This window comes from Otolemur garnettii, unplaced genomic scaffold (genome assembly GCF_000181295.1).
Source record: "Otolemur garnettii isolate 467f Iridium unplaced genomic scaffold, OtoGar3 scaffold00037, whole genome shotgun sequence".
NCBI classification, from domain to species: Eukaryota; Metazoa; Chordata; class Mammalia; order Primates; family Galagidae; genus Otolemur; species Otolemur garnettii.
In genome coordinates, this window is record NW_003852432.1 from 15203638 (window position 1) to 15226487 (window position 22850).

Consider the following 22850-nt stretch of genomic DNA (forward strand, 5'->3'; position numbering starts at 1 on the left):
TACTGATAATTTGCTAATGCTACTTTTGGGGGTAGTTCAGAGTGCCTTTTGGGCCTTCAAGGCTTTTCTCATAGGCAGCCCAGACAGACTTGGACCTTCCCAAGGGTTCCAGACCTGAGATTCAGGCTGGGGAAGAGTTCAGGTGAATAAAGGAACTTGGAGTCTCTTATAGGAAGTGAAGAACATAGGTTGCAAGGGGGTGTGAGGCAGAGGTTAGAAAGCTTCCCCCACCCCCAAGGTCATGCTGGGTAGGGTACTGTGCCTCTAGATCCAGACATCTTCTCTCTAAAGCAGCCAAGCTATAGCAACCTCTGCCTAACACTTCCAAGATGAAGATCCAGACTCAGATTGTACCTGGATATTGTCTGAAATAACAGCTGGCACAAGGGGTAAGGGAGGTTGAGAGGTTTCCTTCAAACTGAGGATAATGTGGGATCAAAAGCTCTTGCCATTAAGAGCCACACTGAATGTACTAATGGGAACCTGCTCTCAACCTCTCTGGAGGTTAGAAACCTGGCATCTAGGGTCTGTAAGTTAGGAGATGGGAGTTAAGCCAGTGGTTGGCTCAGGGCTGAATGACTTAGGAAGTTTCCCCAGTCTGTTTGGGCAAGGAGCTTCTGTGATCCAAGAGGTTTACTCAGACAGACCTTCAGTCCCAGCCAGCTTGCCACTGTCTGTCTCTTCATTTGTCTGTTCCTGATTTATATCTTTTATAAGAAAATTGTAAGTTTTTTTTTTTTTTTTTGAGACAAGAGTCTCAAGTTGTCACCCTCGGGAGAGCGCCATGGAGTCACAGCTCACAGCAACCTCCAACTCTTGGGCTTAAGTGATTCTCTTGCCTCAGCCTCCCAAGTAGCTGGGACTACAGGTGCCTGCCACAACACCCAGCTAGTTTTTGGTTGTAGTTGTCATTATTGTTGGCAGGCCTGGGTTGGATTCCAAGCCGGCCAGCTCTGGTGTACATGGCTGGCACCCTAGCCACTGAGTTACAGGCACTGAGCCAGAAAATTATAATTGTTAAGTACAGTGTTTTCCCAAGTTCTGTTAGTCTTTCTAGCAAATTCTTAAATCCCTGAAAATATCAGTAGCCAGTTGGTTAAAAGTTTGGGTAGCTTGGGGACTGCTTGAACTGAAGGCTGGAGTCTTGCTGTGGGCTAGTTCCCTGAAATGTGTACAGACTGATGCTAACTCCAGGTAATCAGTGCCAGAATCAAATTGGAGTGCACCAGTTGACTTTGGACCAATTTGAGTTGGCGAAAAAATTACTAGCCTCCAACTTCTTTTATAGGTCTTTACCATTTCTAATATATTGAAGTGAAAAACCAAAACCTGCCCGATTTGGGGTAAACAAGTTAGTATAGAGAGGTCTATCTGCTGTAGTTCACCGCCCAGGAGAACTTTTCTTAAGCATTGTTTTCACACTAAATTACTTTGTAGTTTTAAAAGCCCTGAAATATTAAACATAAATCTACTTTTGGCATCTTAAGAATCTATTGCCTTGTTCTGTTTAGAGCAATCACAATCCATCTTTGATGTCAGGCATTTTAAAAAGAAGTACTACTGAGATCTGAAAGGGTCCTGAGCCAACCCAACCCACTAAACTTAATTTATATAACCAATAGTTATAGATGTTTTGATGATTTTTCAGATTAAAACCGGTCACATTTAAAAGTGCATAATGGCAAACCTGTTTCCAAGGAATTCTCCATTGCAAAACATACAAATGCCATGAAAATTGGTATCATTTCGTTCTTGCTGCTGCTGTTCTAGAATTTCTTTCTGTAAAGTAGAAACAGATTTGTGGTATTATCTTTAATAAATGCATAGTTATCTAATAGCAAATGTCATAGTCTAAATAAGAGGAGACTGGGATAGAAAGACAAAAGGAATATATGAAAGTTATCAATATTTCAAATTTCTCCATTTTTGTCCTTACATCAAAGCTCTAAGTTTGAACCATTAAATGACTATAGACTCCTCCCTTGGGCAGCTACACAGGCTGCTTAAAGTCAATGAGGTCTTATCATCTTTCCCTCTCTTGTCCTTCTCTGTCTTTGTCAGTCGACTCCACATTGAACTAGTGGGATTAACACCCCTCTAAGAATCTGTGTGTGTGATTTTTCCCAATATAAGCCCTTCTAACCACATTTCAGGCCTCAAGCTGTTCCTCTGATCTCTGCCCCAGCCAAATACAAGAGAAGAATCAAGAGTGATTCTTCGCTCTCTTTAAAAAAAAAAATAATAATTGTGCTGAGATCTTTGACTTGCCCCTTCTTGCTAATTCTTAGTTTGCAATCAACTTATGATCAACTTTTCCACTCCATCTATCTTTAACATTACTTTTCTCTACCAATTCCAATGTCTTTACCCTGAGTCCAGTTTTTATTCTGTCATTGTGAAACTACTGTAAGTAAATCTCCTAAAGCAGCAGGGACTGATTTCATGAAAACGTTTTCAGCACCAGGGACTGATTTCATGAAAGACGATTTTTCCAGATGGTGGTGGTGGCGCAGGATAAGATAGGAGGGAGAGCTCAGTTGGTGATACTGTGAGGCCCAGTTCCTAATAGACCATAGTCCAGTACTGGTCAATGGCTTGGGGGCTGGAGACCACGGTCCTAAAGAGTCTCCCTGATTTTCAATCCCTCTTTCCATCATATTTATCCTCTTTTTCTTTCTTTCTTTCTTTCTTTTTTTTTTTTTTTTGATGCTGCTAGGAGAACCTTTCTTTTCTTTTCTTTCTTGCTTTTTTTTTTTTTTGCAATTTTTGGCCAGGGCTGGGTTTGAACCTGCCACCTCCAGCATATGGGGCCAGCACCATACCCCTCTGAGCCACAGGCACCGCCCAGGAGAACTTTTCTTAAGCATTGTTTTCACACTAAATTACTTTGTTATACTTCAACTCAGATCATTTAAAATAAACTCTGTTCTAATCAAGGTGATTCTACATATTATCTTTCCTTGAGGTCATTTAATTTCCCTTTGCTGTTTCATTCTTACAAATTTTACCTGTCCATAAAGATTCAACATGATTCCCACTTCTATCATGCAGTCATTTTTAAATTATAGTACAACAGTTAAGAGCTTAGGAATACTGAGTAGTTCTGGACTCAAAATCTGCCTTTCACCAGCAATTGATATTTTACTTAACCTGTTTAACCCTCAGTTTTCTCATTTTTAAGATGAAAATAAAAATATTACCTTACAGCACTGTTCACAGGATTAAATCAGGTAATGTATGTAGCGTTCAAATTGCATACAGGAAGTCAGTCATGAAATGTTTGATATTATTGTTATCCAGCCCACATCAATTCCCATTATCTATTAAATGTCATCTTTTTGGTTAACTGTTGTCTGCTTTGTTTTCTAAAGGGAAATGAGAAGTCTTTGAAGTTAAAAGAAAGTATCTATGCTGTCATTATATCTGTATACTAATCCTCACTTCTTTTATAACATGTGCTCAAAATAGAAACTTCATGAAGTTTTTTACTATTTCTTCTATAAATATTTACAGAACAGAATAAAAATAAGTTAGTATCTAGAATCTTATATATCATGTGGTATTTCTGGAAATGCATTACCACAAACATCTAGAAATGTTAAACTATTCAAGAAAGAAAATTAAGAAACTACCATGATGAAAATCAGTTTAATGAACTTCTAGTTTCAGTCTTGACAGAATAATGGAGATCAGACTGACCATTCCACAGAATACTACCATGAAACAAATTGCTTCATATATTTCACAGATTTTCAGGATTGGAAAACAGCACAGACCTGTGGTCCTTGACAGGAAAAAAAATCATACTTTACCGATTGTCTGCCGGTGGGATATTTTCTAACCTACAACATAGGGAAGTTGAACCCAAAAGGAAGGAGTGAGAAAAGTAGATGTTTTTAGATCATAGAAATTTTAATTTGGTATTTAAAGGGTTGAGTTTTTTTTTTTTTTTTTTTTTTTGCAGGTTTTGGCTGGGGCTGGGTTTGAACCCACCACTTCTGGCATATGGTGCTGGTGCCCTACTCCTTTGAGCCACAGGTGCTGCCCCAGGGATAGGTTTTAATCAAGATAGTTTCAAAGACATCACTCATATTTTCTCTTCATTCCAAAGTCAAGATATAATTTAGCATCTTATATATGATACAGGGTCCTTGTTACTAACAAGGTATACAATTATTACCATATTGTGCTTTAATACAAATAAACTTTATTTTCATAATCTCTTTGACACTACAAATGACTAAATGTTTTGTTATGCTTTCCTGGTCTGGTTTTATTCTCTCTTTTTTATGGCCATCTATGTTTCTATGTGAAACTTTTAATCACTGTTAGTGGGTCTCCTTCTCTACCCACTAACTGGCTCTCCCCATCAGTATCTCCTTGCTGTTTGCTATTTTTTGTTTAGACCTCCTGTTCTTTCCTTTAATATAGAAAAAAACTTTATGCACTCCAAAAACTCAGGTAAGAAAAAAAAGCGATAAACAAATTCTTTTTAAGTTTTTTTCATTGAAGGTACAAAGAATTAGGTTATAGTAATTGCAGTTGTTAGATAAAGTCCCTCTTATAATTATATCCCCCCCAAGAGGTGTGCCATACACCATGACTCCCATCTCCCCCTAACTTGCTCATTCCCCACCTTCCCCCTTGTATTAGCTCATCTACTACCTTCATATTAGAATTGAGTACATTGGATTCTTGCTTCTCCATTCTTGTGATGCTTTACTAAGAAGAATGCATTCCACCTCCATCCAGGTTAATACAAAAGATGTAAAGTCTCCATCTCTTTTAATGGCTGAATGGTATTCCATGGTATACATATTCCACAGCTTGTTGATTCATTCCTAGGTTTGTGGGCATTTAGGCTATTTTCACATTTTGCCAATTGTAAATTGAGCTGCAATAAACAGTCTAGTGCAAATGTCTTTATAATAAAAAGTTTTTCTTCTAGGTAGATGCCTAGTAATGGGACTGCAGGATCAAATGGGAAGTACAGTTCTTTGAGGATCTGCCATACTTCCTTCCAAAAACATTGTATTAGTTGCAGCCCTACCAGCAGTGTAAGTGTTCCCTTCTCTCCACATCTGTGCCAGCATCTGCAGCTTTCAGACTTTGTAATGTGGGCCATATTCACTGGGGTTAGGTATTATCTCAGGATAGTTTTGATTTGCATTTCTCTGATGATTAGGAATGATGAGCATTTTTTCATATATTTGTTAGCCATTCATCTGTCTTCTTTAGAGAAGGTTCTATTCATGTCTCTTGCCCAGTGATAAATGGGATTATTGGTTTTTTTTGTTGTTATTGGGTAATTTGAGTTCTCTATAGATCTTAGTTTTCAATCTTTTGTCCGATTCAAAATATGCAAATATCCTTTTCCATTCTGAATGTTGTCTGAGATAATCAAATTCTAAGGATAAGATTAAGTCAAATATGTTTGGTACTTGAGAAAAAGTATCTTCCAGTATTTTCCTTGGATGGGCTCTATGAAAGTAATTTTACTCTGGTAAGGATGCTTTGTTTCTTATTTCTGGGTTCTCTGCAATTACCAGATACCAGATGGATAGATTTATAGAAACAACTTTCCCTGTATATTCATTTTAAAAGTATGTTTATCTGATGCCTGCCCAGAAGGATGGAATACAAAATCTGATTGTAAATGGACCTTTAAAAAAATTAGTCTAAAAATCAGTAATGACCATATGTGGAAATGTAACAACTAGGGACACTCTAATGGCTCCTCATTTTCTACTGAGCAAAATCCATAATCTTTAGCATGACATTCAGAATGTTCTGTACCTGACTCTAATCTAGGTTTTTAAAAGCCTTCATGTTGGTTCCCCATATACCCATATGTTATAGGGAAAAATAAGGACAGACACTATAATTTATTTGTTAATTATTCTCATAGTAGTTATTCTCATTAACTACTATGATTTCATAAGCCACTCCACAGTGAGAGTTAAACTTTCTCTCTTTTGCCCATCTTAGTATTAGAATTCTCTACCCTTATCCTCTAAAGTTCAGTTCAAATGCTACATCTCTGTGGTGAGTGGAAAGAACAAATGACAGGAACTTAGGAGCTCTTGACCTGTTTTTGTGACTAATAGGTTCTCAACATGGCCTTGGACAGCCACTTCTCTAGGACTCAGTTTCTGGTGGTCTCTAAATTGCCTCTGAAACATTCCACAAGTCCTTAAAGTGACTATCCCAGACCACTTCTATACTAGAAGCAATACTTTCTTTTTGTTTTTATCACAGTTTATAGCATTCTGCTGGCATCCACATTCATTGGTCTTCAGGAAAAGTATGTCCTAACCAGCTCTTACTCATAGGAAATGAGCTCCTTTTTGCCATATGCACACAATTTCTTATAGTAGAGTCTCAATAAATACAACTAAATTTATACCCAGGTATACCAACATACACAAATCTGAATGCTTCTTGAAAATCAAAATGGCTTTTTCAAAGGAAAGAATTATCCCTGACTGACATAGGATTGGCACTTACTACTGGCTTATGTGGTATTTCGTATATAAAGTAAAAATAGTGCCTTGACAAGATATTTGTTTAAATAAAGATATTAGCCTACTATGTATATAAACTATTCTAGGAGAAGAAATGTATGTTGATTATGATTTTATAAGTTCCAAAGTTGTTTGCTTTTTTAAAAACTTACAACTATAATATTTAGAAACATATATAGATATACAGAGAATTTTATATTACCATGGGGTAGATATTTGGGAGATAGGTTTTTACTTTTACAAAACTAATTTTTACTTTGAATATTATGTAAATACTTTTAATAAGCATATTATCTTAAGAGCATAAATTGATTTTTGTTACTAAGATGGTTTTTTGAGCAAAGTTGAAGATGCATGTTAAGATAAGGAAATAAACTAGACTGATACACAGTAATTGCTGAATCTAACATTTAAGGAAACTATGTATATTGCTATAGAAAATAATTATTTTTCTTTTTTTAAACATATTAAGAATTGAAATAATGTTACCAAGGTTTCCCTCTTAACCACTCTTTTAAATTTTACTCTGTGAAGTGCTTGTACCTTATGAAAATAAATAGGAAATTCTCTTTACTATTTTAAAATGAGGACCCCAAATATATTAATATATACTTTAGATAAAATTTTACTTATACATAAAATAATATGAAAATAAAAAATTATTTTAATTCTGCAACTATTACATCTGTAAGAGCTTCATTATTCTCTTATAATAAATTAAGAAAGATCTCTCTCTTCATTGAAATTGGCTTTGCTATGCTATGTTGTGTCATGACATGCCAAAAGATTTAGTAAACCACAAAGCAAAAAAAAAGACTGATAACTTTCCTCTTTATTTTTTTCTCCTGTTTTTTATTATAAAATTTTTCACCAACATAGAAAAGTTAAAAGAATACTACAGTGAACATTCCTATACTCAACACTTACATTCAGTAATGATTAATAGTTTCTTTTCTCTCTCTCCACATACACCCACCCCACCTCCCACTGCTCCATGGACTATACACTTTTTTCTTGCTAAACCATTTGAAAATAAGTTGCAGACATCATGAAACTATGCTCCTAAATATTTTGGTATGCCTCTTGTAAGAATAAGGACATTCTTCTACATAAAACCACAAAACCATTACCATCACGTCCAAGAAAATGAACAATAATTTCAAAATAGCACATAGTATCCAGGCAATCCTTTGCTTTGTCACCCAAGCTGGAGTACAGTGGTGTGATCACTGCTCATTGCAACCTTGAATGCCTAGGCTCAAGTGATCTTCCTGCCTCAGCCTCCTGAGTAGCTGCGACGATAGGTACAAGCCAGTAGGCCTGACAAAGTTTTTCATTTATTTTTAGAGATGGGTTCTCACTACGTGGCCCAGGTTGGTCTTGAACTCCTGGCCCCAAGTGATCCTCTCACCTTGGCCTTCCAAAGTGCTGGGATTATAGGTATGAGCCACTGTGCCCAGCATTGCTTCTAAATTTTACCACAAAATAACTTACTAGTCTAGGACTCAGGCTCTCATGTGTAGAAAATAAAAAGTTTTCCAAACTGAATGAGGGTCTTCCAAAATATATGCGTGACTACTAGGAAAACTTTGTCCATGTAATTATCTTTGTGTAATCAACTCAAAATGTATTTCACGAGATAAGAAGCTCACTGGAGGCAGAACAGTTTTACTCATCGCTGTCGTCCCCACTGTGCATTACAGACAGAGGCACACCGTAACTGTGGAAGGGATTTGCTATATTTCCTATGACCTCACTTCCTCACATCCTTTGACTTGTTAGGAGTCCAGGGAGAAGATACCACATCATCCGTAGGTCCTAGAACCTTTATTCCTTTCACTGTTAACTGAGCGTTACATTCTGGGCTTCCTTCTCTGTAGCAGACATACTGAGAGCTGCCAATCAGGCACCAGAGAGGAAGAAACTCAGCAGAAACCACTGCACAATCCAGACAAATATGTTCTTCTTTTTTCTTCACTCCCTTTTCCCCCTTTCCTTCTGTCTTTTTTCTCCTTTCTGTTTCTCTCCCCCGCCTTCTTTCCTTTGTAAAGCTTTGTGTCTGACAGAATTAGTTGTGCCTATGTCTGAAGTCACTCAGGAACAAAATGTTATAATATTAGGAGACAATACACAGAAAACACCATGAAGATATAAGAATCAAGCCCATCAGCTTTGCAGTTTCATTTTTTCTAAAAAAAACCCCCAAATGTGGTAGGCTCTATCCTTGAGGTTTACTCTGGGCTGCATGCTAGGTTTTGTATGCTGGGAAGAGGGGTCTGAAGAGAATTCTGTAGAGGGAGATGTTCTATGTTTGAGCTTCTCAAAGCAGTTAATGAAATCAGAGAAACGTTTAATTACAAAATAAGCAAGGATAAAACCCATGGTGGTAAGAGTACATGATCAGCTTATGTATGTACTAGGCAAAGAGTCCGAATAACAAGCTGTGTGTTTTCTAGCTGGTATAAAAGGTCAAGTGTGGTAGCTGAGGGGCGGGCAGTGCATAGCCTTTCACCTTTATCCATAAGCTAGAAGCAGAAGAAACGTTAATGAACAGCAGGTACAGCAGATGGCACTCAACACAGTCATAGGGGATTGGCACATAGGTAGAAAACAAAATGTAAGCTAAGCTGAAAATTATAAAAATCAGCTTGTTTAGGAAAGAGCAATTTTTAAACATGTTTATTTAGGTAAGCATTTGCACAGAGGAAAGCAATAAACTGAAGCTTAAAATGACAGATCTAATGGAAATAGCTTGCATTACACAATGAAGTGCAACTAGGGCTGATGCTGTTAACTACCGATACTAGAAACATTTTATAGGTACTAACTAGTAATAGATTTATAACAGAGTTGCCTGGATGAATGGCTATATGAGTGGCTCTGACAGAAAATAGCCTACACCTCAGGTTCCTTCCCAAGCTCGCCCAAAGGCAGCCGCACAGCAGAACCTGCTAAGAATTCTCAATCTGGGAGCCCAGTGGCATTTTGCCAATACAGAAGACAACAAATCTCCCCCTGAAGTTACAGCAGTGGCCTGAAGGCTCCACAGGAGCCTTATTTCTCCTGCTTTCTATTTCCGGAGCTACAAAATTATCTCTGGGGTATTTGAGACTATTTTATTTACACCTCCACCTTGTTCTAGTAAGTATTTCAGGCTGCTATTAAACAATGTAGCGAAGGAAAAAAAATAGCATAGGAACATAAATTAAAAATACTCAGTCAAGCCTCAGTAAAACCCTGGACACCAAAGCTCCAGTAAAATTTCCTGACTGGCATTACTCTGGGTGTGGTTTGTATACTGAGGTGCCAGGAGGGCAATGCATTCCCACGGACAATGGAAAATTTGCATTTGGGAATCTCCCAGAGCTCTCACCCTATGTGTCTCTCTGTTCGATTTGTTCTCATTTGTATCCTGTTGCTATGATAACACTGTAATCATAAGTATAGTGCTTTCCTGAGTTCTCTGAGTCATTATAGCAAATTACTGAACCTGAGGGAGTAGTGGAACTTCTGAATTTGTAAGCAGACGGTCAGAAATAAAGGTAGCCTGGGAACCCCCAGCTTGTGACTGTTGTTTGGAGTATGGGCCGTCTTGTAGAAGACTATGCCTGCAAGCTGGGACATTTGGCCTAAGTCTGGATAGTTGGTGTCAGAGTCACCATGGATGAGTACGTAAGCTATGTGATATACTGGACATGATACTTACAGTAAACAGACCAAGTAACACAGGGATGTTTCGCATACAGATCCTCAAAATAACCTAATTCTCACCCCGGAGCACAGGCCCCGACCCCGTGGAAACCATACAAGGTGGGTTAAGAGTTGTCATGATGCTGAAGGCTATGTTGAGCAGTTTGATGGAAGTATTTCAGATTGCATGTGAAAACCCCACACTGTACCCCAGAAGTGCATTAATGTACATAGTTACCGTTCAATATAAAAAAAAAAAAAAAAAAGTGGTCATGATGCAGTGCAGATGCTTGTTCTCTCCTAACTGGAGGCTGATGGTTTAAGACAATTTAGAAAAATGGTGAACTTCCTCAAACAATTTTCCCTGAACAGTTTTTAAAAGTATTTGGTTGGTTTTAATCTTAAATTTGTCGCTTGTCTATGTCTAAGCTCTCACGTGGGTAGAGAAGCATTCACTTCAGAAGGCAGTCAAGAGACACTCGAGGTTGACATCCTTCTATAAAAACTACATGGTTCTTAATGGGGCTTAGGACATGCTGCCCCCAATATGGCACTTTGGTCCAAACAGCACATACAGGAAATTCACTCTTATGCTTCCCTTGGCCTTGTTCTCTGAAGCAGATAGTAATAAGACCTTCATTTAAGAGGTGCCCTCCCTGTGCCTGCAGGAAATGAATACTCTTATCTTTGAAGACATAGGGACACAGTTTTTAACATGGATTAAATTTTAAATAAGCTGTCACAAAATGCCTGGCCCTGATTGGGTGGGTGGTTGTCAGAAAACTGTCCAAAGTACCTGGAACAATGAGTGACATAATTTGCTAGCATGTTCTCCCAAGATAAACTTATGGCAAAATGTATATATATAACTAAATATAGCAATTTGTTGATACAAATATCATTGATAAGTTAGTTAAAAGATAAAGAATAAATACCAACAATAATAATAGGTTTTAGAATTTATTTATAACAAGTAGTTGAAGGGTCAATTGTCTGTTCACGCAATACCTGCTTTAGTGGACAAGTACATATGTATGTATATGTCTTTTTGAACTCCATGAAAGGAAGCAAAGCATCTACCTTAACCAAAAGTAGCACTTAATCACTGAGATACTAATTAAAATAACGCAGGGGGAGGAAGAATTCCATTTCTGCTTAGGATAAGGATAGATATAAGAGAACATCCTTACAATAAGAAAAGGCTGAATAGTCAAAAAAAATTCATAACTTCTTTTGAGTCTAAAGAGCCGAAGTTACAAGGCAATCAGAGAAACTGAATTTCAAAAGGTGTTAAGGGTCTCTGAGGAGAGACAGGAACACATGAACTATTTCTTTCACCTTTGACAGAGCATGGGAAGAAACGGAAACTGCAGGAAGGAAATAACTAAAACTTAAAAGAATTCTTAATGGCTAAATCCCTGGGAGTCCTAGACACAAAGACAGCCAGCTCTTCTGTGGGTTTTCTCCAAGTTCTCAGGAGAAAGGCTGAGGGTTGGGGCAAAGAAATCGGAAGAAGACCCTTTGATGGTGAACAGGCACAAACCCAGCTTACTTCTGGGGATCAGTCTTTACCATACAAAGCAAAAGCTACGAGCAGCTGAAGGGAAGGACCCAATAGTGCACTAATACAAAGGAGAGGTCAGCTACCACTGGGTTAGGGGGCAGGAATGCTGAGAAATAAGGTAACATTATTCCTGAGTTCTTCCTCCTGAAGGTACCTGTGCTTGCAGAAGGTACCAGTTCTGCAGAGTAAGAACTGCATGTAAAGAACTTGTCAAGCAAGTTCTGCAATGTACTTTTGTTAGAATATTTTAAAAGTTATGGGAAGGTATTTGGTGTTAAAAGATTTAAATATTGGCTTGACGCCTATAGTGCAGTGGTTACGGTATCAGCCACATACACGAGGCTGATGGGTTTGAACCTAACCCAGTCCAGCTAAACAATAATGACAACTACAAAAAAAAAAAAATAGCTGGATGTTGTGGTGGGTGCCTATAGTCCCAGCTACTTGGGAGGCTGAGGCAAGAGAATTGCTTAAGCCCAAGGTTGAGGTTGCTGTGAACTGTGATGCCAGGGCACTCTACCAAGGGCGACATAGTGAGACTCTGTCTCAAAAAAAAAAAAAAAAATATTTGGGCACGTAGTTCAGTGATTAGGGTGCCAGCCACATATACCAGAGCTGGTGGATTCTAACCTGACCTGAGACTGCTAACCAACAATGACAACAAAAAAATAGCCAGGCGTTGTGACAAGTGCCTGTAGTCCCAGATACCTGGGAAGCTGAGGCAAGAGAATTGCTTACGCCCAAGAGTTTGAGGTTGCTGTGAGCTGATGCCACTGCACTCTACTGAGGGTGACACTAGACTCCGTCTCAAAAAAAAAGATTTAAATATTTAAGATACTTGAAATTTATTAAAGTCACGGTCTGTGCCTTTTTTTTATTGAGTATTACAGTTTTATTTTTAAATTAATTTTTAATTAAAATCATAACTGTATATGTTTATGGGGTATAATGTGATGATTTGACATACAATGTGTAATGTTTAAATATTTCAAAATAACTAACAGTAAATTTTAAAAGTCAGCTCCTTTAGAAGATGGGGCAGATGTGGCTATAACCTAATGGAAAGACGGCTGGACAGGACAGCAGATGAGAACTGCCAGGAAGAATCCTATATATTTAGAGGACATTTACTTTTCACTTACATGCTGGGATTAAAGCCTCTCAAGGCAAGGGCTAAAAACATGAGCATTCAGGAATTTCAGAGGAGGAAAACTCTCAAAGAGCGACCAGTTCTGAAACATTAGAATTTAGGATTTTCTTAAACTTTCAACCATCAGAAGTCTAGGGTAGAAAATGAAAATAGTAGATGGTCAACAAAATTGGAACATTTAAGGGAAGTGATAAAAATTAAAATTTTCATTAATCAGATGCATAAAAAAGTCTGTCTTGTTGATACAAATGAATCACAAAGTAGTAGCTTTAAAGTGACTTACTTTCAGTACCAGAACCCAGACTACAGGCCAAATGGCAAAGGCTGTAACACATACAGAATGCCGATGAGCTTCCTGAGTTGAAGAGCATGAGCATTTGGAGCTTGGTGAACGAGCACTGGAGACGGTGGACTGGCATTCCTTTGAGGAACTGACATCAAAGCATGGGGAGTGGTACATCAGCTATCATCGGTGATAAAAAAGACAACTAAAGATGTTCCTTTGCTATCCATTCCTCATTTTCCATCCCACCACCACAAAAAAGGAGTGAATGAACTTAAATAACATGGGAGAGAAGGCTTTTTGTTTGTTTTTTGGTAAAACAGTTGGCTTGGTTATTCCAGTCAGCTAAAACAGATGCCATTTATTCAGCAAAACTTCCCCAAAGGTTAACTAAAAATTTGGTATTATACTAGGCACTGCAATCTATGAGTTCTCTTTGGCAATCACTTTGAATTCAGAATAGGTTTAAATCTTTCCAACCCCCTGAGAAAGGAGTCTCCAATAAATTAACCAATATAACTTTTGATTGTCTACTTTCCAATACATTATAACTGATACCTAACATTAATCCTCCACAAAAGGCAATTTTTCCTAAATCATTTCAGTCAACCATTTGAATTACTCTAAATATCTTTGTCTTCCAAAAGCACTTTGAAAGCACCCTGTGCCATTCCAGAGACTCACTTCAGATATCATCTGCTCACAAAACCACCATCACACCCTTTATTCTATCTGATAGGTACATAGAACATTTGAAGAAATTATAGGTATAAAAGCTTCGCAAATTTCACTACTTTAAGGATTATGGCACAAGTTTGGTTAACAAAATAAAATGATAACATGAATAAATTTTACTTACAGATATTGATGTACTGTGTCACCCACTTTCAAAATGACATCTGTCTTCAATTTACTTACATATTTCAGAAGACCTCTGACCAGGATTCAGGGAAAAGCTACCCTCCCCTTTAAGTGTAAAAAAATGTGGAATAGGACTGGGGAAAACTGCTGTTTTTGCCAGAATCTGATTACTTGAGCATTTGAATTTATGTCAGCAATATTCTCAAGATACTAGCAAGACACCTAGACAAAAACACACTTCCATATGTAGAAGGCAGAAACAACTGTACTAACGTAATGATTGTCAATGGCACAATATGGTTTCTCTAAAATAAAATAAAATAAAATAAAATCCACTTTTCTCAGCATTTTATAAAGAGAGGTAATGGAAAGTTAACTTTGTGATAGGATTAAGGATCTTTAATAGATGAAGAAAGGCCATCCATGTCAACGACTAGGAAAGAAATAAAACAAAAAGCCAGAGAGAAATTTCTTAACAGGATGATGATACCCTCCCCCAAATCCATGAGATTCCATCTGACTAATATCTCACTTTCTTGAAAGACATCAGTACCTCCCACCATTTCTGAAACTGCAATGATAAGGCAACAACCATCTGCTTGCTACACAGGATAGAAAGACAGTATTTTTCTTCTACTTTGAGTCTTACTGAGATAGCTAGCTTTGGAAAAGTATAGAAGAGACACAAGAAGAACTACAAAAATGAACTAAGAGAGAAAAAGTGACATGAATTTAACCACTTACATGGACAATGAAAAAAAGGTGGAAGTATAGAACAAAAAGAAAATACAAGAGTTAAACACAGGAGAAACTAGGGAAGTCCAATTCCTATTTGTATTAAAGATATGAGGGAATTTAGCTCAGGCAAGAAGAAAAGGACTTTAAAAAATTCAATAGATGGCCACGGGAGATTGCAAAATACCCATTTTTTGACTAAAAAAGAAAAAGAGCTATCAGCATGGCATGGCTCAGTATAGTATTACATGCTTTAGGAAGAATTTTCCTGTATAAAATCAAGGTCAATATAGCCCTGATTATTGAAAGACAGAGGAAAATCTGGAAACACATCATCTTAAGTTCAAAAAATATATATATCTAAGCAGCTTAGACTTAAGGGAATAAGAAATTCCCATCTACTATTGACCTAAAATAATAAGTCAGATTTTCTTAAAAAGATTCATAATAATGAAAACAGAATATTATTTATTTAGATATGCTTCTGCCTGGTTTAGCCATTTTTATTAATTTTAACAAATGTCAAATTAGAAAATGTCACATTTGCTTAGGAAGAAGGGTCAAACTTGACAAAGGATCCTGGTCCAATTAGAAGAAGAATGGTGCTTGGGGTTGCAAAATAGGGTTTGAGTTGTTTCCCTTCCACTTTAATACGGTACATAACCATGGGCGGCGCCTGTGGCTCAGTGGGTAGGGCACTGGAGCCATACACCAAGGGTGGCGGGTTTGAACTCAGCCCCGGCCAAACTTCAAGACAAAAATAGCCGGGCACTGTGGTGGGCAACTGCAGTCTAAGCTACTCGGGAGGCTGAAGCAAGAGAATCACCTAAGCCCAGGAGTTGGAGGTTGCTGTGAGCTGTGACGCCACACCACTCTACTGAGAGTGATAAAGTGAGACTTTGTCTCTTAAAAAAAAAAAATACAGTATATAACCATGGCTGTGTGTGTGTGTTTTCTAACATATTTGACCTTGTTTCTCCATCTGAAGAGGGGTAATAACATTTTTTCCTTATCTTACACATCTGGTGTATATAAAAAATGTCATGTAGGTTTTAAGTTCAAAGTGGCAAACCTTAGGATTCAGATTATTCAGATTATATGTATTGTTTAAAACTGTGATCACATTTGTTTCCCCAATGAAAACATTTATGAGTCTGAAGATTAAAATCACTCACTGCTTATTCTAGCTAACTTGATGTCTTGTTGCACTGTTAATAACAACACTACATTCAATGGAAAATATAATCTTATATCTGGGAAATAGTTACTCCAGATGCAGTATTAGAACTTGTTACAAGGGTAGAAATCATGCAAGGAAGGTATAAATGTAAATTGATTTTTGTACTTTGAAGTGATTGATAATAATAATTTAATCCTTTATAAAGAGTCTCTAAAATCTATTATTTAAAAAGTGGCAAGAGGAAGAAAAATAATCTCAGTGGTAGGTGTGTAATTTCATTTTGTTGTTGCTTTATTTATAATGGAGAGAGGTGAGATATATGAAGTATTAAAAACAGAAAGCACTGTTTCTTTCCAGAGGATTAAATTGGTATACAGGCTAAAATTTTCATAAAATATTTACAGTTATAACAAATGATATCTCAAGTTGACATTTATAATAGTGATTAAAAAATGCCTTCCATATAGTTACATTTTCCCTTTCCCCATTTAGTTGTTATTTCTTACTACTGAGAGCTTATGAATGCCACACGTTTTCTCCCATAAGCACACGAATATTTTTTATGCTGAAATGAAATGTGTAACACAGTGATTAAAGATGTCTGCCTCAGCTATTTATACTTCTTTTTAAATCAGAGAAATTTAACTATATGACTTTATAGAAATACCAAGCCAATACTTCAAGATTAAACTTAAGTTAATATTTTATGAATGAGGCTCAGAGACAATACAATAGTGAACACAACAGTCCTAACCCTTAAGAGGCATCTGATCCAGGTCAAGGAAGACAGATTTTTAAAAAACTAACTGTAATTGAAAAATCAAATTAAATAGTATGTTCCTGTTAATAGAAGAGGTTATCGATTTTGACAGTTGCCATCCGGAAACCTTTTGGAACAATTCAGCATGTGAGCAATGCCTTAGGGATATGTATTTACACTCTGGTTGATGAAGCAGAGTCCTGAAAGTACCTAACATAATTGAGTAGATGTGAGACAAGTAATGTAATGTGTCCACAAGGGCAGGGACCACTGTCTGCTTCATTCATGCTACACTGACAGCATTCAGGATGATGTCTGGTGCAACAAACATATGTTGAATAAATGAATGAACTGGACACTAGGCCATGGGAAGAAAGGTGGGGAAGCACTGGAAATGAGGGAGGACTCCACAAAAGCTTAAGAATATGAAGATGATAAAGAACACTGTCGGTTTTTGAAGAAGAGGATAACGTGACCTACTATTTATTTTTAATATTAAAATTCTAGAAGCAAGGTCAATTGACTGAGGAGATGAGTCTATAGAAAAGGTACAATAAAAGGTACCAGGACTGCAAAAAAGAGTCTTCATGTGGGACTCAGATGGATCTAACAGAACCTAAGGAACAACTTAGGTACAGCAGTGAGCAAAAGAATGGAGATTTAAGATGAATTTGGAGATTTTCAAACTGAGTGATCAGCAGAATGATAGTATCTTCATGTGATATAAGGAGAACAGGTAAACAGCAAGTTTTGGTAGAAGAAAAAATATATTTTGTTTTTAGGCATATTAAATTTAAGATGCTTCCTGGAAATCCATATGGAAAAGATTAAAATGAGGAAACTTAAGATTTGGCGTTCCAAAGGGAGCCAGGATGAAAGCTGTGGACAAACACAATACAAGATTATTTACTTCCCATGGCCTTCTCTACTGTCGCAGCACCAGAATTGACACTGTCAGCACAGTCGTGATATCCACGGAAGGGCATGCCCGGGATTGGGGACAAGATATTGGGAAACACACATACACATATTTAAGAGAAAAGAGGGAAAAGAACCACTGGAAGTGATTACAGTAGATTGATGAGAAAAATGAACAAAGATCAAGGGAAAATTTTTAAAGAAAGAAGCTAAAGGAAAGAAGCTGTGCAAGCTATTCAGAACCTCAAGAACCTTTCCTAATTCTGCACTTACCTTCAGAATATGGACCAAAAAAATCAATAGGAGTGGCTAACAGAAATCAAACTCTCCAAAAAGAAAACTAGGAATTCCCCCAATCTCACGAATGGAATAAGAAATATGACTCGAGCCTTAAATCTGCTATTGTGACTTTTAGTGAATTATTTAAATCTACATACCTCCAGTCATACAGAGACAAGAAATTTTTTTCTTTTCTTTCCTTTTTTTTGTTTTGAGATAGAGTGTCATTATGTCGCCCTTGGTAGAGTGCCATAGCATCACAGCTCACAGCAACCTCAAACTCTTGGGTTTAAACAATTCTCTTGCTTCAGCCTCCCAAGTAGCTGGGACTACAGGCACCCGCCACAACGCCTGGCTATTATTTGGTTGCAGTTGTCATTGTTGTTTAGCAGGCCTGGGCCAGGCTCTAACCTGCCAGCCTTGGTACATGTGGCTGGCGCCCTACTTACTGAGCTACGGGTGCCAAGCCTTTCTTTTCTTTTTTTAAAATGAAGTTTCAGGGGGAAAGCAAGAAGAACTGAGAAGTATAGTGAGGGCTATAACAGGATGTTTTAACACAAGATGTAGTTCCCACCCCCAAGTTATAAAGTCATTTTGAACCAAGTGAAAATCATTTAAGTTACTTAAACTAAACGCTGCATTCAGAGTTCCATATGAGGGAATAAATATTACAGAATGATGCAAGTCATCATTAAAGCAGACCAGGTGAGCAACTGCCACACTGACACCCTACGAGTAATACTTGAGTTGAGATCCCACTGAGCTGAGTTTACTCAAAAATAAACCAGCATGGCTTCGTGGTCAGGGTGCCCAGGCATATACACCAAGGCAGGAGGGTTCAAACCTGGCCAGGCCTGCTAAACAATGATAACTGCAACAAAAAAATAGCTGGCATGTGGAGGGCACCTGTAGTACCAGTTACTTGGGAGGCTGAGGCAAGAGAATTGCTTGAGCCCAAGAGTTTGAGGTTGCTATGAGCTGTGATGTCATCGCACTCTACTGAGGGCATCATAGTGAAATTCTGTCCAAAAATAAATAAATAAATAAAAATAGACCAGATTATATGCCCGTTACTATAAAGCGGTTTGACTGGTTTAAATCAAATTTTCCAGAAGCTAGCCTGAAACTCTAATAAAGAAAAATTGTTTGATAAAATATCATTAAGAGAAAAAAAAACAAAAAACAAGCAAGCTATGGTAGCTCTAGTGACTTTATAACCCTTTGTGTGTATGATTCTTCAAGGATGAGTTCTTAGAGGAAGAATAGGGGCCAAGGGCATAAACATTCTGAAGAGTTCCAATACACAATGACAAAGCACCTTCAGACATGGCATTTGAATGTACATTCTTAAAAGCTGCTGAAAAAGTGCTTGTCTCTTAACATTCTAGTCACCATTTAATATTATTTTTACTTTCACTTTTTGTTAACTTGACCCAAGAAAAAAGTGTACTATTACTTTTGTGTCATTCGACTAATTAGAGTTCTTTCTAGAAATGTCTGTTACCGATTTGCAGAGATCTATATGAAAAAGACAGATCCTATAATTATTGCAAACTACAAAAGAAGTATCACCCTCATCAACCTCATGCTTCCACACTACACAGCTTAAGACTGATGAACTGGCTGATGCCAAATTCTACCTGTCTTCCTGCTGCTTGGTAAGTCTTTTTTTTTCTTTTTCTTTTTCTACACGCTGTAGCCATAATTCCCAACAGCTGGCTGTTGTGAATCTCCTCTGCTTTTCCTAAACTTTAGTTCAACCCTGAATCCCTCCTGACACAGACCTGTCAGACCATGAGCATCCAGGACAGAGTGATCCCCGGAGCCTAGAATAATAGTGCCAGGCACACGGAAGGCCAAATAAAATTATTTATTTATTACTAGATGGGCATGGCATGGCTTAAAAAGACATTTATATGGGGCCAGCGCCTTACTCCTTTGAGCCACAGGCGCTGCCCAGCTTGATCATTCTTGATTGAAGCCACCATGAGAAAGACGAGGAAACTCACGGAAATAAAAAATTATGAAGAAATACAAGCAAACGAAATTAATGAAATATGACAGTACATTCACCTTTGTTTTGCAGATTTCATAAGACATTGTACATGGACAGTAAAGAAACTTGTCTTGTTTCTCCACTGCATCTGTTATAGTCGTAGTACAGGAGGAGCATAATTTTTTTAAGCGTATAAATCAACATTGCACATTATCATCTTCCCGTACTGGGAGAAATAGTCATTTGGGATGTCTATAGAATCAGATGTGCTTCGGGGGAGTTTCTAAATTATATGATTATGGTACATGGAATTTACTTTCCTCCTAGATCTCTTGAGGATATAGCACAAATATTTAAATCATATCTTTTTCTCATAATATATCTAGCCAAATCCAAAAATACAAGGAAAACTTAAAAGAAACCATTAAAAGAAGAAAAAGTGGATCTCAAGTAATAATTGAGATTAAATCACAAATGATAAGAAACTGTGTACTTTTAAAAAAACATTAATAACTTAAAATTAATTTCTGATTTACTAATGAAAAGGAAAATTTTCATACTTATATGTGTTGCTATGCTTTTTAAAGACAAAAACTGCCAAGGTTTTTGAATCAGCTTGCTTCTAGTTAAGGCTAAACATGAGAAAGACTACTATGTTGATCAAAGCATATGCTTAATTCATAAAGGAGAATAAAGGAAATGTTAGTACATAGCACATTCCAGTGAAAAGGAGAAAAAAAGGTTAATCAATGCAACTCAATTTTAGCTGAGGGCATTTTTCCACGACTACTGAACCTTAGCATGTGTCAGGCAGCTAAAATTATACTAAAACGTGTAAGCTCTGTTGTTATTTTAGAGATAATCCAGGAAGCAAAACAAAGCCAAAAATTCTCTCTGCATTTTTAACATGGATGCTTTAATTTTCAGTCAAGGGTATATGTTTTTTTCTGTTTTAAGATTTTTATGTATTGTCTACTCTTTTGTGAATATTTGAAAGTTTCTATAACAAAAAGTCAAAAAAAATAACAAAATGATTTTCACATGTATACCCCTGTCATATTCTGAAATTAAAAAAAACGTTGTATATATTTCCAACACACTGTTCAACCTTTAAAACAATTCTTACCAATCTCTGTTTCTGAAGCTCTTCTCTAAGAATTCTATCTTCTGGTAAAACATCACATAACAAAAAATAATTTTCTTGTTCTTCTGTTGAGAGATTAGAAAAATAAATGAGAAAAAAGATACTTTATCATTTTTTTCTCCAAAGAGTATTTATTCCTTTGAAGGTGTGTATTAGGATCCCTGCTGGTGTAGGGTTGTTTTAGTTTATTCAAATTAGGCAAGATAAACACGGCAATTTAATTTTAGTTCTCATGAAAGTGAGAGTAAGATTTAAGACAGATTATTCCTGTAAATTTTTGGATTGTAAGGAAAAAATGGTAGCCAAAATGTATACTTACCAAATGGAGCTGTGGAATTGATTCTTATCACACTACAGAAATCTGTGATGGGTTGTTCAGCGAACCTTTTCTTCCAATATAAAATGTACCTTAGAACAATTAAAAAAAAAAAAAAAAAAGAAGATGGTGAGAAGACTGAATGTACAACTTTCTTTTGAATGACAGAATTTTATAAGAATATTTAATTATCCCAAAGCAACAAATCAAATGTTAACTGAAAACTGCTAAAACATTTGTGAAGATAAAGGCAGTGCATTGCAGAAATATGAAATAAACATTTAATAAAAGCAATTACCATGTAAAGGCATGAAATTGATTAAACTTTACCATTTCCACGCTCAACAAAGACATATAGAAGAGTTAAAATGAATATTTTTATCTGATAATGAAGTTTTCTGAAATAACATCTAAGTTTATATGTCTTTTAAATGCAACAATAATTAAATAAGCTATGACACATTCTCCAATAAAGAGATGGTTAAGTGGTTATCTTATGTACCAAAAGAATAGAGCTCAGAAGAATAGTACAATGAGAAATCAGTCTAACTTCAATATCTATACAACAAGATGGAGAAAGTCCATGTACGTTCACTCTCTGTCTAAAATGTGGCAACTTCAGACACTGGAAAAATAGCTGAACTCATAATTCTTATATCTAATGAGTAGAGTTAGAAGCAGCGCACTGGCTAGGAAAAAAAAAAAAAGCATAACACCCAGACCTACATATCCGATGAAAGAGGGAGTAGAATGACAGAATTGAACGAACTGTTCACCTTTCTAGTTTTCCAACAAGATTCATATTGGTAATTGCAATTCCATTTATTAAATAGTACTAAGAAGAGAATGTGGTCTTCTTCATGAGGAGAAAGGAAATGGAAAGGTTGACTCTATGGCTGAAAATTTATCAGGCTACACAACTGATGGATAAAATAAGTAACTTACACGAATAAAGGAGTCTGAAATTAAAAAAAAAAAAGTAACTTACACACACAAAAAAAGTAGGCCTCTGAAAAAGATGGGACTTGAAATACATGAAGTGTATGGAAAGAATAGGAATTTGTACATTTTAAATAACTTGATCTAATACCAGGCTGTGTTTTAGATATAACATTGTCCACAATAAGTGTTTTAGAGATGTAGAAAAGCATTTGAAGATTCCTATAAAGTTCTCCCAGTAGCCCTCAACTTCCAATATTTTATATTTTTATTTTAACTTCCTTTCTCCTTAACAAAAATTTTTTAACATTAATTTTTAAATCTTATGGGGCTCTACAGAAAGAATATTTGTTGAATTAGGAAAAAAAGATCAATAAATCAAAAAGTTGGTTTCTTTAAAAAGTCAATAAAATAGATAAACCTTTGGCCAACCTAACCAAGAAAAAAAGAGTAAAATCTCTAATCTCATCAATCAGAAATGGTAAAGATGAAATAACAATAGACCCTTTAG

At 36.5% G+C, this 22850-nt stretch overlaps 1 protein-coding gene across 1 annotated transcript in view; it reads right to left on the reverse strand.

Annotated features, from left to right (window-relative positions):
• The window catches only part of ZNF277 (zinc finger protein 277), a 93621-nt gene that overhangs the window by 15912 nt on the left and 54859 nt on the right, over positions 1-22850 (reverse strand). The window contains exons 3-5 of the mRNA XM_012805133.2: positions 21404-21492; positions 21067-21149; positions 1688-1779 (exon numbers count right to left, since the gene is read on the reverse strand). Coding sequence (XP_012660587.1) covers positions 1688-1779; positions 21067-21149; positions 21404-21492 — 264 coding nt within the window. The remainder of the gene's footprint in view (positions 1-1687; positions 1780-21066; positions 21150-21403; positions 21493-22850) is intronic.